Source organism: Falco biarmicus, chromosome Z (assembly GCF_023638135.1).
Source record: "Falco biarmicus isolate bFalBia1 chromosome Z, bFalBia1.pri, whole genome shotgun sequence".
Taxonomy (NCBI): domain Eukaryota; kingdom Metazoa; phylum Chordata; class Aves; order Falconiformes; family Falconidae; genus Falco; species Falco biarmicus.
Window position 1 is genome coordinate 78,166,445 of NC_079311.1, and position 14,878 is coordinate 78,181,322.

At 47.8% G+C, this 14,878-nt stretch overlaps 1 protein-coding gene across 1 annotated transcript in view; it reads right to left on the bottom strand.

Moving 5' to 3' along the window:
* PSTPIP2 (proline-serine-threonine phosphatase interacting protein 2) overlaps window positions 1–14,878 on the bottom strand; it is a 311,088-nt gene that overhangs the window by 1,462 nt on the left and 294,748 nt on the right. Inside the window, exons 2-16 of the mRNA XM_056323703.1 lie at window positions 14,009–14,123; window positions 12,889–12,975; window positions 11,530–11,649; window positions 9,260–9,337; window positions 8,242–8,276; window positions 6,591–6,697; window positions 5,819–5,881; window positions 5,264–5,362; window positions 5,017–5,062; window positions 4,546–4,625; window positions 2,888–2,986; window positions 2,268–2,364; window positions 1,872–1,953; window positions 746–780; window positions 190–247 (exon numbers count right to left, since the gene is read on the bottom strand). Coding sequence (XP_056179678.1) covers window positions 198–247; window positions 746–780; window positions 1,872–1,953; window positions 2,268–2,364; window positions 2,888–2,986; window positions 4,546–4,625; window positions 5,017–5,062; window positions 5,264–5,362; window positions 5,819–5,881; window positions 6,591–6,697; window positions 8,242–8,276; window positions 9,260–9,337; window positions 11,530–11,649; window positions 12,889–12,975; window positions 14,009–14,123 — 1,193 coding nt within the window. The 3' untranslated portion in view covers window positions 190–197. The remainder of the gene's footprint in view (window positions 1–189; window positions 248–745; window positions 781–1,871; window positions 1,954–2,267; window positions 2,365–2,887; window positions 2,987–4,545; window positions 4,626–5,016; window positions 5,063–5,263; window positions 5,363–5,818; window positions 5,882–6,590; window positions 6,698–8,241; window positions 8,277–9,259; window positions 9,338–11,529; window positions 11,650–12,888; window positions 12,976–14,008; window positions 14,124–14,878) is intronic.

Genomic DNA, 14,878 nt, shown 5'->3' on the forward strand with positions numbered 1-14,878 from the left:
CAGGATCGACAGCATCTAAACCACAGCTCCAGCTCAGACAAGCAATGGGAGGGCTGACATGATCACGGCTCCCAGTTGGTCACCTCAACATGCCATCCCTTAACCGGTGGCCTTTCTTTCCTCCACGTCCCTCCTCTGTGTAGCTGCATCTCTTACTAAATCCTTTCTTCATCAAATGTGAGTACTTACTGTGGTTATTAGTGATGTATCAAGCTGTAGCCGTCAACTGTGGCATAATCAGGCTCACCTGAAACTCAGAGCACACAAAAATAAGTTCTGCTCAGGAGAAGTGCTCATTACAAGGTTTTACACAGGACAGAAACACCACGCACTGACTACCTGTGTTAGAGGGATGGAAGGAAAGGGTGAATGAGGCTCAAAGAAATGACTTTATTTGCCAAAGAGCCAAAGCAGGACCTCAATTTGCCAAGTCCTGCTGCAGTGTCCCGTCACTGAAATGGCACTGGCAATGATCTAGCTCGTGCTATTGAAGCAAACTGCAGAGACTGGTGGGATCCCCAGCGTGGGCATCCTTAAGCTTCAGAAATGCCCACACAAAGGGCTTTGATCAGAACTTGTCCTGGCTGAAACCTTGCCTCCAAAGTCAGTGCCCAGCTTCCCAGCATCTTACAGTGGGGACTGGACTTAAAGCAGGAGCTTCACCTAAGCTCATGAACTGATGGAAGAGAGAAAAACCAGAGAGTTCCTCTGCAGGGCCAGAAACCCCATAAAGCAGGTAACTCACCTGGTGCGCTGGTCGGGGTGGGTAGAGGTCCCCTCCTGCACAGAAGGAAACACAGAGCTGAGGATCTGTGTGGCTACAGGACTCCCCTCACCCTGGCTCTGCGCTCCCCAGCTGCCATCCCAGACCTGTGAGAGGGCACGAGGTTTGGCCAGCCTGGGCTTTATGGAGACCTGGTACCAAGGCATGTCACAGTGGGCTCACCATCGACAGCCTGCTTGGCAGACATGGGAACTGAAGCTGATACTGTGCAGGAGAGGGAAAAGCAACCAAAAAGTACTGAGTTGTGGAAACATTTACAAGTGAGCCTCAGGGGATGCCTTTTTACATGCCTTTGCCTAGAGTGAGACATCAGGAAACCATTAACTGAACATGACTTCTCTCCCAGTGTGACAGCCAAAGTGGCACACTCGTCTTTAGCATGAGTCTTTGGCCCTGAGTTGTCATCTTCCCCCCGGCAGAGACATCCTTGACCCTGTCCTCCCTGACCAGCCTCTGTCCTGGGGGAGTGAATTCAGCTCTGCTCTGCCTCCCTCTACCCATGCATGCTTTCAACTGATGCATCTCTCCTCAGGTGGACAAATCCCACGGAGAACCATGCAGGGAAGCTCAAAAGGTTTCGGTCTGGTATCAGAGGATGCTCTGAAAGGGAGCTCAGATAGTTCCCAAAGAAAGCAAGACATGAAATTCAGTGTTCCCTAGACTGCCTTGCTTTCCTGCTGTCCAAGCACCACAGCCCCTCACCTCCATGCAAAGGACTTCTGGAATAGGCTTGTTACAAGAAAAAATGAGCAGGCTTTTACCACAAGCACTTCCAGAATAAAGAATCCAAATGATGAGATGGGAGAAATGACCCTAAAAGGGGGAGGAAGAACCTCTGACTGGGTTTGAGGGGGTCCTTGGACAGCTTATTAGTAGGCAGCACATTGGCATATGTCCTGTGCACAACAAGTCCTGTTGTGAAAAGTGATGGACAACATAGAATGGGAAGTATTTTCTTCTAATACTGCCAAGTCAAGCCTCCAGTAGACTGAAAGCAACAAAATATGCTTGTTTTTTTCTTTTTTTTTAAGGGGGGGAAAGCATCATTTACTATAGCAATTGCAAGTGTACATGTTACATCCCTTACCTTGATATAGGTACGGGAACAGGACTTCTCACTGGAGCTGCATTTCTCTGTGTATTATAGTAGTTTTCATAAACAACAGGAGCTAGGAGAAGTTAACAATAGTGAAGTACAGACCTTTTATAGCCATAAACTTGTCATACCACCATTCAGCTGCTAAGTCTTTCCCCTCTCTGGGAAAATGCCCGATCAGGAAATTAGAAGTTACAGAAAGGGGAGATTATCTTCAGGGGCTCACAATACATGGCAAAGAGTAGTGCTGCCTGCCAGTGAATGAAAGGAGGGTTGTTGCAAAATCTATGGGTTTTGCAGCCAAACTGATGCTGAACAGAGCAGCAGCTCCATGAGAGAAGTACAATGAAGTCAGCACTACTTCATGAGATTGTACTGAGTTCTTACCTGGAGCCAAACTTCCAGTTTTGCGTAAATTTACAAAAAAATCAATATCCTTCTCAATGCTGCACATTTCTAAACTCTTGCGGATTTCCTCATATTTCTGCAAAAGGGAAATAAAAAGCATTTCTGTACATCGGGACAAAAACCAAGAGACTTCCAGTTGTTTATCATACAAGGGGTGAAAGCCCAGTGCTCACTCAAGACACAAGCTTCAGTGGTAGGAGTGGTAGGAGAACCATAAAATCACAGAACAGTTTGGGTGGGAAGGGACCTTCAAAGTCCCTCCAGCCCAGCCCCCTGCCATGGGCAGGGACACCTTCAGCTGGATCAGGTTGCTCAGAGCCCGTCCAGCCTGGCCTTGGATGTTCCCAGGGATGGGCCATCGGGCACCTCTCTGGGCCGCCTGTGCCAGTGTCTGACCACCCTCAAAAACCATGGGAACCCCAGAGGAAACCTCACCTGCAAGAGCTCTAACCAAAACCTTCTGTCTGCACACTCATGCTGGTGTCTGGTGGCCGATCAAAGGCCACAGCCCAACTCAAACATAGCACAGCTTAGTGCACAGGAAAGCAAATTGGGCTTTGCTTTCCAAACAGAAAACCAGAGAATGTCATTTGATGTACCTCATCAGTCTGGACACAGTCCTGGGAGAGCTGGTTGACATGAAGCCAGAGGGCGTTGCGGAAGTAGTTGATCCGCTCGCACTCCTGAGTCTCAAAGAACTGAAATGACACAGACGAAATAGCCCTAACATCTTTAAAACAAGAGCAAATCTCTTTTATCCTGATCGCTTCTTGTCCCCAGGTGCCACTACAAAGACAACTGTCCTCAGTGAGGAGCAGGTGGTTTTGGCCTTCTGCAGGAAACATGGAAACCACGAGTCTTCCAGCTTGTCCAGGGACAAAATGATCCCTCCACACAACCAAGTATTTCAAAGATGAGTATTAAGCTCAGGAAGGTCTGCAGGTCACCCAGCACGTTGCTACTTCTGGGGACACCAAGCAACTTCCAAAAGGCAGTGCATGTTCCCTAGGTACCCCATGGTCCTGCAGTCCCAGCTCACTTCCCTCCCACAGGTATGAAGCAATAAAAAAGCACTGGGGATGTATGAAGACAGAGGCACGTTGATTGGTTGGTCTTCTCCCTTTTTCTTGCCCAGAGCTTTTCCAAGCAGGTTTAAACCCAAGTCTTTTGAAATCTGCTGTCTGGTATACCTCAATTTCACATGCCTTTACGCATGACAACCTTCCATCCCAAGCATACATGTGCACTTGTTACCGGTTACGACCTTTGCAACACACCAAAGGGAAAACCTCCACATAATCCATCTGTGGAAGTGAAACTATGCATTCTACACCCCACCATCACAGAGGCTTCCGAGACCCTGAACACCAAAGCACACTAGCACTGAGACACCAATGCATGCCACACAGAACAGACAGCAAATTCCGTCTCAAAAGGAAAAAGTAAAATAGAGGCCTGATGAGCAGTGGCTTGGGAAAGGATTGGCACAGCTGGGAATGGGAAGGTTGTTTGCGAGCTTGCAGCAGACCTGGGATAAAACCTTGATCCCTGCAGTCCCTGTCCATCCCTCAGTCACAGATCACAGGTGGCTGCAAGACACAGGTCAGCAGCAGAGCAGCTGCGTGGTCCTCTCACCACCAGCTCTGGACTTCCCCACCGTGTGCTAGAAATCCTTGCTAGACCACTTTGCTATGAGACAGTCTGCTTTAGGCTGATACAACCGCTTGGAGGGGTTCCCGTGCTACACGTGGTCTGTGCGATGCAAGGTGAAGGGCTCCTGGCGTGCAGCGCTCACATACAGATGGCCTCACCCAGTGCGCATCCCCAGCCGGCCACCAGCCTCTGCTGCAAAGTCTTTTAAAGACTTTCAGAGGTTCAGACAGAGTCTGCCAGGTGTTGTTGTTGCTCTCTGACATATTGGCCTTGAGTCATCAAGAATCCAGAGGTGACCACAGCTGTTCAAGATGACAGCCACACCAAATGTGCAAGCAGGTAATGGACAAAAATATCACTACTTTGTCAGTTTTAAGATGTGGTAGATGGCATTAAGAAGAAAAATAAAAATAAAACAAAACAGTGGAAGCCTTGATGTAGTGGGACATAGCAGAATCCAGAAGCCAAACATGAAACACACACAGGGTTAGCTGCAACACACCCTGCTGCTTCACTGCCAGGAGAACACAGAGAAAGCAAATCTGCACTGTGGTGGACATCCAGAGGACCACAATTCTGTCTGAAGGTGTTTGGGGGCATTTACCTCGCAAGCTTTGATGTGCTCTTTCTGCCATTCTTCCCGGATCTTCTCCAGAGTGGTAACACTTTGCTGGTAACTTCTGTCTGTGAGAGAAATCACATTTTCATCTGATTAACATTAGTTAAAAAAACCCTTTGCTAGAAGGTAATATGTGAAGCCTGAAATGGCCGGGACGTCAGGGAGAAAGCAGCAGTAATGTGTCAGGTCAGCTGCGGGCGGGCACTGCAATGGGTTGCAGAGCTGCATAGCAAGGCATAGGGTCTGGCCGTGGGGGAATGGTGGGAGCAGCCTTGTTGGGGCCATGCAGGCTTCTCCAGGGCAGGTGCCCACCTCTGGTATCCTGGGCACGTGTTTCTGAGGAGCCATGCCTGACCCAAGGGCTAGGCTCGCTGCAAGAGCCATGCCATAGCTTCAAAACCCCCTGTCCTGGGAAACACTTCCCTCACCCTCCAAATGCTTCATTTCCACACTCACCAGAGTCCTCTAGAGCTGATTTTGTCTGAGCCAGCTTCAGGAATAGCTGCCAAAAATGGGAGAGAGAAAAAAGGTAGAGGAGAGCTTGGGTGCATCACCAATGGCACTGCAGCCCAGCTGGGGAACATCACCAACCTATCCATCTCACCCCAAGATCTGGCGCTGGAAGAAGAGCCACAGGGCAGGAGAGCTGCAAGAACAGACACCCCTTTCTCCCCTGGCCCCATGGACACCCGCCTCTCCATACCTTCTCCTGCTGCTTCTGCGTCACCAGGTTTGCATTGCGATGCACAGCCTGTTCCGCCTCATCCTTATCCCTGCAGCGCTGCTCGTAGAGCCGCTTGGCCTAGGGGAGCCACCAAAGGGGCAGGAGCGCGTCAGCAAGCAATGAGATGCAAATACAGCTCCCGCAGGAGGCTCTGGAGGAAAGCACAGCCTAGAGTGAAGAGGTGGGGGCAGGCTGCCAGCCCAGCAGGGGACAGCACTTAAGGTCCCAGGTGCCCTACTGCTTGGGCAAAGACAACCTCACAAGACAAGCTGCTCTTTGTGATGAAAAGCTCAGGGCAATTGAGTTCATGACATCTAAATCACTCATACTCAACCCTGCAAAGCTACCACCAGCCAAGTCCCTGGGGTACTCTTCAGTTTTTCTGAGCACACCCTGCACACTGCTTATGCGGACACGGCATCGCGAGTTGCAGCAGAGAAGGAAGACCCTCGTGTCTAAGCCTGCCCCAGCGCTGTGCGTGTGTGTTAGCAGCATTAACCCATATGGCAAGAAACAGCAGCATGTTCGCTTTACCTCCATGGTTTTCTTGTACTGCAAATTCCTGTTTTTGTGTATTGCCTCCATTATCAGCTCGATCTGTGAGGACAACAGACCCAGAGTCAGCACGTCATTGACCATCAAAGCTCCAGGACGGACTACTTGGCTTAGGAAAGGAAGAGGCATGGACCAGACTGGGATGGATTTAAGGACCTTCACCCACCCCGAGTGTCTTCACAAAACCCATTTTTTATTCTTCAATCTATGCCTCCACTCACATATGCAAAGGAGCTCTACAAATGAGATCTTCACAATATACGGTACTGTATCATCTCCATAGGGTCTGGAAAAATTGGGAAGCCCACTCCCCTCTGCTAGGTCCAAACCAGTCCCTGGTTCTAGTAGTTTTCTTTCATTTTCCAGACATTCCAAGAATCTCAAACCAGAAGAAATTAAAAGGTTTGCCAATTTTAGCAGACCCTATGGAGGTCATACAGAACTATGTATATATGCTTTAAAAACATTCCTGGTTGAAGCTGCCGTCCCTGGAGCTGAGCCCCTGATATAGCTGGCCCCAAAAAACACCCAAAGGAGATGTGGCAGTGAAAAGAAGGAAGTCAGAGGTTGCTGCACTGTTCACCAACATGGTTGCAACACGTAGGGAGGAGCTCAGGACTTCCCAGCAGCAGCAGGCACCAGGGGCATGGTGGGGGCTGGGGCACAGTGGGAGACACCAGCCGGGAGCAGCCAGTCACCAGGGCAGGATCAACACTCTGGGACAAAAGCATGTGCTCCCACGGCACCTGACCTTCTTCCGATGCAGTTTTTGCTTTTCTCTGAACTCCTCCATTTTCTTTGCTTCTTCCCGAAGGGTTTGAGCCAACTGGATGTGACCTTGTCCCACATTGTCTATCTCTTCAAAGAAATAAAAATTATAATAGATACAGATATAGATATATATTCTTAAAAAGGCTGCTGCTCAAGTCAGCTGTTGTAGCTCACACTGAACTAACCCCACATCACACATCCTCCTGCAGAAACATAGCAGCAGCGCTTTTTGAAGCAGCCTCCAAGTGGCACTTGCCTATGTAAGCATCAGTCTTACACTTCAGTTTAAGAGAACTCATATCAAGAGAAGTTATTCAAACAAGCACAGTCACATCTACCCCTCATCCAGATGAATTCAGGCATGTTTCAACACATTGCACCCTGAAGCAGCTGCCTGGAGGCAGCGTTGCCCCAGGCTAGCAGGCAACCAATTTAAGGCACAGAAAAAGTAATGCTAAAAAAAATCTCAGGCTCATCCTGCTGAAGATGAGTGGTCATGCTGTGCAGCACCACGCCAGTGAGCTCATCAAAGGAGCTAAACTGAACTGTAGCTCATGATTCAACCTCCAGAGCTGTTTCAGACCCACAGCTATTAATAGGCAGCTGCTGTGAGGGCAGAGCCTCGTTAGGAAGGTGTGCTGTGGGACGGACAGAGCAGCAGGCAGACCTGGCCAGGCAGAGCACAGATGTGATCGGGGTAGCAGAGTGCTGGCCCTCGACGTGCAGGTGCTGGCTGCCCGTACCCTGGCAGGCTGTGACACAGGGCAACGAAGGGACCATGTAAAGTGGCCAAAGCATCATCTTTTAGATGCTCGGATTAGATTCACAGATTCATTGAGGTTGGAAAAGGCCTTTAAGGTCATCCAGTCCAACTGCTAACCCATCACTGCCAAGGCCACCGCTAAGCCCTGGCCCCGAGCGCCACAGCTACAGGTGTTATAAATCCCCCCAGGGCGGGTGCCGCCAGCCCCCCGGGCAGCCTGTGCCAGCCTTGGCCACCCTTTCCGTGACGGGATTTTCCCTCATTCCCAGCCTAACCCTCCCCCGGCACAAGGTGAGGCCGTTCCCTCTCGTCCTGTCGCCTGTTCCCTGGGAGAAGAGCCCGACCCCCCTGGCTCCAGCCCCTCTCAGGGGGTTGCAGGGAGCCAGAAGGTCTCCCCTCAGCCCCCCCTCTCCAGGCTGACCCCCCAGCTCCCCCAGCCGCTCCCCACAGCACTTGTGCCCCAGCCCCTTCCCCAGCCCCCTGCCCGGCTCTGGGCATGCTCCAGCCCCTCAGGGTCTGTCTGGGAGCGAGGGGCCCAGAGCCCACCGCGCCATTCCAGGGGTGAATTACCACGTATGTGCATGAAGAGGGCAACGCAAGCCAGGCCAACAGATGAGCTTCCCATGCACAGCTTCTGATGTACAACTCCTGCACAACCCCCAAAAGGGCTCCCTGTGGGTCCCCTCTCCCACCCATGCCCTGGAGCACTTGGTCCCAAGCCCTACACACTGGGATGAGCTGGGCCAGCAGGACAACCTACGCCTGATCCCAGCATCACACAGGTTTAGAGGTTTCTCTGCTATTTTCTTCCACTGTCTGCAGGCTTTGGCTCTGCCAAGTGTCCTGACAAACACAAAGAATTACTTACGTTGCTTGAAAACATCCAGAGATCTCTTCAGTGTGCTGAAAAACATGGGCAGACCATTAAAGAGTGGCAAAGCATGGTCAGGCGCAAACCAGATAGCAAATCCCTCACGTGACACCAGCCAAAGCAGCTCAAAGCAGGTTTATTTACCCTCCTTATACCTCCGGCTTTTTTCCTCTCAGCAAGTGTAACACAGCTTGGTGTACATCTACTTTACATCTTTCTAAATGTTGGATGCTGTTCAAAATTCTGAGTTTCATGGCAAATGTTTCAGGTGACCTCCTAAAACTATCATCTCAGTCATACGGACACCTTCTACACAGTGCATTGGCCAGTGGCTGGAAATATAGGGAACTTTTCTCCCTATTCATATTGTACAATAAAGATTTCAGAATCATTTTATGTGATATAAAATATAATACATTTTTATATATATGTATATATATATACACACTAAATATATATATATATGTATATATACAGCATAAAACTGTAAATAAATGATCAGAGGATATCAGACCGGGCACGTATAAATTACAGAAACAGAGCAGGAAGTAGAAGGTGCCAAGGTAATGGAGACCCAGTCATGGAGCCGACCACAGTGGCCAACCACCAAGCTGGGGGGCGGTGACACGCTGAACTTTGAAGATTGTAATGGTTTGAGTCAAGGAAGTACTGGTACTTTCCTCTGGCCACAAAAACAGTCAGAAGTAAACCCAAGGTCTCATGATCCTTGTCCCTCTGCTGAACTGCATGTCTACGTCTCACCTGAGCATCTCCGATGCTTTGATTAGTTTATGGCTGGTAGGAACTTGGTGGAGTCTAGCTTGATTATTGGCAAAGTACAACCCAACTGTGCACCATTCATTCACAAGACCTATTTCAGATCATCCGCTGGTAGCATCCCAGTCGTATTTCAACACTGTTTTCTCACTCACAGCCTCCTTCCTTCTGCTCCTCCTTCATTGCTCCAAGTAAGGACACCCATAAAAACCAAACACACAGAGGACTGTGAACTTACTTCAGTTCCGTCTGCCCACAGGGCTTCTTCTTCGACAAGTTAATGAGCTCTTTGCCATATTTTTCTTCTATAATTGCCCTAATGAGGAAAGAGAGAAATCAGAGGAAGTTCTCATTTCAGAAACTGATACTCGTTTGCAGCAGAGGCCAAGACCTGTTCTTAACACCCTGCCTATCTCCTGACTTGCTGTGAGCCAGCTGGGGTGGGTGGCTGAAGGCAGGCTGTTGTTTGCAGTTACCCAACAGCCTTTCTACTGAAAACACCCTGTTTTGCTGTGTCTGTGGCCCCGGTGCGTTGTTCTCCCCATCTCCCCATGGCCGATGGGTGCAAGCACCACCTCCGCAGAAGATGGAGGACTAAGTGGCCAGTGCAGCTGGTGGCTGGATACAGCCAGGTGAGTCACCTGGATAGTTTTTAGCTCAGTTTCCTATGGGAACAAGGCTTGTGCAATCACGTTTTCCACATCTCAGCCATGGGCATCTGTCGGCCCATCCACACAAAGGACTTTTGAATCTGATCTGGCTGATTTAAACCAAATATGACAGGAGGGAGCAGGCACCTCAGAGACCTCTCCACCACCATACATCACCATACGTGCACCCCAAGGCTCAGGACTTTTAAAAATGTAGGTACTCTCTCCTGCTTGCCTCTCCTTAGGGAGAACAGCTACAGAAGAGGCCACATCTGGTGAGATAACATAAATAATACCTTTGAGAGATCATATTGTCCTTCCCTGCTGGAAGAAAGAGGGGCAGGAGAAAGCAAGCCTATATGTTGTACTCTAAGAACCAGCAGGTTTCTGCAGTCACTTTGAAATCTGTACAGGCAACCAGGGCTGGACTTGCTCGATCAGCTGTAGGTATCTCCATCTGGGCAACCCACCCCAGCTGCATGTCTGCAGTCATGGAGAGAAACAAGTGCTGGTGGAGGCTTGCATTAGAAGGTCTACTGCATAAAATAAATCGCCTCCTAAAGTGCTTGTATCTCAAATGCAGATGTAGATGCTGATTTCTAGAGTTTGGCATTGTGGTTCACCTGACTTAACTCTTTAAAAACTCCAAAAGCTTGTAGGGAAAGGGGGAAAAAATAAAGATTATGAATTGATTTTTTTTTATCTATCTAATAATATTCCCACAAATTTCCTTTTGCAAAAAAGCATCAGATCCGACAGACATGTTCTCCATGGCTGGCTCCATGTAACAGCCGTGCTGTACATGGAGAAGTGGGCCGCGTTCAGAGACGGGTGCCACTAGCAAGCCCAGGTCCAGCCTCTAACCTCCTCCTGGCTAGACACGTCAGTGGGAACCTCCACCTCCTTCAACAGCTAAGCAGAAAAGTGCATAGGGTACAGATGAGGCTTTCTGCACTCTCCATTGTCATGGATGAGCAGGGTTCTCAGGGTTCAGCGGATGGTGCCTTGGGCAGCTGGAAAGCCCAAGTTTTCCTGGAACATGGGATTACAGCCTAGACAGATGTAGATGCATTAGATGCTTTTAACTGCAGGTTCTCCTCCTCTTCATCCCACTTTGTTCCAGGCTGGTTTGTACCAGAGGTTTGTATTCAGAGGTTTGTTTTCTCCAGCTCTCAATACCAAAATTACATTAATTCAGGGTTGTTCTACAACATTCTTTATATTTAGCCGTTATTAGCCAGGTGAACCATAAAGTCAAAATACCTGGCCAAACCATCTCAGCTGTGCCTTTGTAGCCACAGAACCTCTACTTAGGTCATATCCTCTGATTAATAAACACACTGTCTAATGTTACTAATTTTTAACATAAAATATGTGGGCTGTCCATAACGTACAAAGACAAACTTAGGACAAAGCCATGCCTCTCCTGTGCCAAGGTCTTCACCTGATCTTCTGCGAGGTGAACTTCATGGGAACACATGTGGCCTGGGCAGGCCACCAACAGCTGCAAACACATCAGTACAGATGTCTGGCAACATGTAAGACTGAATTATTGAATTGCTCTTGATTCCTCTTCTTTTTAATAGAGAGTTCAAAATGTGAGCATCAAGCCCTGGGCACCATTGCTGCCTCACAGCTGAGGATTCCTGGGCGTGGACTTCACACCACAGCACCAGCTGTGCAAGGAAAGGACAGTGTAAGAAAACACAAGTTCCTCATCAGTCAAAAATCAAATGTGTTTTAACATAGTGGAGAGTTAAATGCAACAGAAACCAAACTGGGAATACAAGGAGTAAAGCAGTGACACCGCTTCACTTCCCAGGTTCAACCCAACTCGTTTTCAGAGGCAGCTCCATACCTTTCCTTCAGAAAGTCTTCAAACTCCTTGCAGTTCTTCCTGCCATCATTCAGATGTTGAATGATGCTGTCATAGCCAACTGTGCTGGTCAGATCTGTACTCTGAAAACACAAGAACAGGAGTCACATCCTCATCAGTGCAGTGCACAGCCACTGCCACCTCCAGTGGCATTTGCACAAGTGGGAACAAGTGTGCAAGTGCTTCCATATGAAATACCATCTTTTTCTTTTAGGGGCAGGCAGAGTTCCAGAATGAGAACAGTGGTGGCAATCTGGGACAAGGCACTTCCAAGACTTCCAGAAAACAAAAATGCTCAGTCCATTGCTTCCCCCTGGTCTAAGCACAGCTGGCCCCACAGCACATAGTGTCTCCTCCTAGAAGCTTAGCTGTCAGCCTTGATTTAATGGAATCAAACATTAAAAACCCTCCAAAACTCTAGATATAGCCCGTCTTACTACTGCTCCTCACATTTTCAGCAGACATGGAGATAGATCTTGCTTAACGTTGACTTGCACTGTTCTGGGCATCACCCTCACATCTGAACGTAGGAGCCTACAACACCTCCGCCATCTGCTCTCTGCAGCAACAGGGACCAAGCCCAAAATGCTAACCCAGGTCTGAACAAGCTCAGGTTGCTGCTGCTGCAACCTAAAATAATCCCTGCATGTCCCTTCATTCTTTCTTTCATGGAAAATGTGGTGAGTCCAGGAGGAAAGAGCAGGCATTAACCAGAGTGCCAGCAAAGATGACTTGTACAACCGGTAGCTCTATTATGGGGATCTCTTGACTTCTTCTCTAAAGGGCATACAGTTTGGGTTTAGTTTGTTGTTGGGTTTTGGGTTTGGTTTTTTTTGAAGATAATATCTGGATTCTTTCCATAGCCACGTTCAGCAGAGCGCTTTCACAATGAAATGGCTCCTCATAAATGCTGACCACAAGAAAACTCCCTGGAAAACGGGTTCTGCTTTGATGGTTTGGCCAAATACTAGGAGACAGGTTTGGGTGTTGGAAGCCCTTCTCCCAAAGAGCTGCTGCTGCTGCTCCCAGCTCTGCCACTGACCTGTGATGGGACTATGTCAACCTTTCACCTCCCTGCCTCAGTTTCCCTCTCTGATAAATCAAGAGAAATGGTATTTTGCTTTCTAAGTTCACTGGGATATCTGGATGAAAATCACAGAACAGAGACAAAGCATTTTGTATGGATATATAATATACAATCAGCAGGTTCTCCCTGGTGTTTCTAGGGATGCTGGGATAATAAAACTCCTTTGACTACCTCTGATTTCTGAATTTCAAATATGGCAAACAGGGCTGGAATTTCATGTATTTTCTTTACCATTCCCATATCATTTTCTTTACAGACTCTCATGTTTGAGTTGCTTCACTGGGAAGAGAAGCTCTTTTGAGGGTAAAATATAAAATAGCTGCAGGTACCTCTTGTCGGTGCTGTAGAAATGGAGAAAATGTGAAGTTACCGTGTGACATTAGCACAGGATTAGTAATTCTGAAACACATTTTCAAGAAAACCAAAACAACAAGAACACTGAAAAACAGAGACACGCAGCCTCTCTTGGACCCTGTGGGGAAGGGATTTCTGCTTTATTTTAGGGCAGTTGTCTGGCTACAGGGAAATTACTACATGCAGAGCTGGAACTTTGTTAAAAGTCACCTTGCTTTCGTGGGAGCTGAGCACCTGCTGGCCCTGATGCTTGCTTTAAAAATAATAATAATAATACTATTGAGAGAGTCAAAAGCCTCGTAGTAGGTTCTTAAATGATAAAATATGGTTTCCACTGAGTTCAATGCAGTGATAAGAATGGAGAGGTTGCATCCAGAAGGTGACATTGGCATCAGCTGGAGGAAAAGAGAACAGTGCCACCACAGCAATGTGCAGCCACAGCGGCGTGTGCACAGGCGTGCAGCAGATAGGATGGAAACCGGCTAAATTAGGAATCCGCTTAAATTCTCCCATTTCTGCTTGCCTCAGATTTCCTATGGCTGAGTGTGGGTGGTTACCCATCAACAACGTTACTTCAAACCCACTGAGTTACTCTTCAGAAACATTCAAGGACACTTATCTCTGTGCCTGAGTTAGCTTGGAGACCTCAGTGGGATTTAGGCAGACAAACATGGCCCATCATGCCCACTCCAGCAAGCGATGAATATTCTCAGCTCCTAAATTAGGAGCTCCTAATTTAAGCTTTAAGAAAAGCAAGTATCCCCACACCTGGCAAGTGCAAGCCTTATGTAATACGGATCTGAGCACACATTCCCACCTACAGAAAGGAATGCAGGTTTGCAAAGGGATCTAGTAAGAAATACGCGACTGCAAAAATTCAGATTTCCCTGGTGATCCTGAAATACTTTTCTAGACTTATTCCCTGCGCGTCCATCAGCACGATATTACATTTCATCAAAACGCAATAAAAGTTATGGAAAAACAGGCCTCAAAGATACAGATTTCCTTCCAGATACTCACTTGCTTGTGAGATGAATCTTGGGAGTAATCCCAAACTCTCCAAAGAGAGTAACAAAGACATTTGCATCGGTTCCTGCTCCCCGGACATCTCCTGTCACCGTGATCACCTCGTAAACTGTGGAAGGAGAAAAGAAAAATCAGGACAACAGGAGAAATCCCTCACCCTATACATTATGGATCCAAGTCAGCCCCAAACCGGAGTTGAAACACAGTCCCCAGAGGCAGTTCTCTGCACCCACCACCGAAACAAGCCCATCTCTCAGACAGGAACCCAGCTGGCGAAAGTCATCACATCAACCTAAAGGTGCTGGAGACACTTTACATGGGCAGGGAGGGGTTGAGTTGGGATAGATTTTGCTGAAAACGAAACACTTTTCTGTGAACACATTGCTTCCCCTACCATGATGCATGGGCACGTATTACGTATAACAGATGAATTTATGTGGAGTGTTAGAGGAAAGCTGTTCAGCTGTTTTTCATTTATGCACATGTCAACACAATGCACGCTTTCCTGTTTGCTCTGATAACATATTTGTATGAAGCTGAGAAATCGCTATAGCCAGAAAGTTTGCATTTCAGTTGTTCTGGAGAATTTACCAAAGACCAAGTGGTAAATCATGATGAGAAAAAGGTAGGAAAACACTTAAATAAGAGTCTCAAAGCTCTATAAATTTATCTTCCCAAGTACTAGATTCAGTAGCAACTTTACTACCACACACACACACACACACACACATATACGTATATATATATACCTATCTTTCTGGGAGACACACAAGTTAAAAAATAGCCTTTTACTCAAGTGGAGAACGACATGACAAGATCCAATGGCCAGAAGGTAGAGATGGATAGGTTCAAATTCTAGTCAGA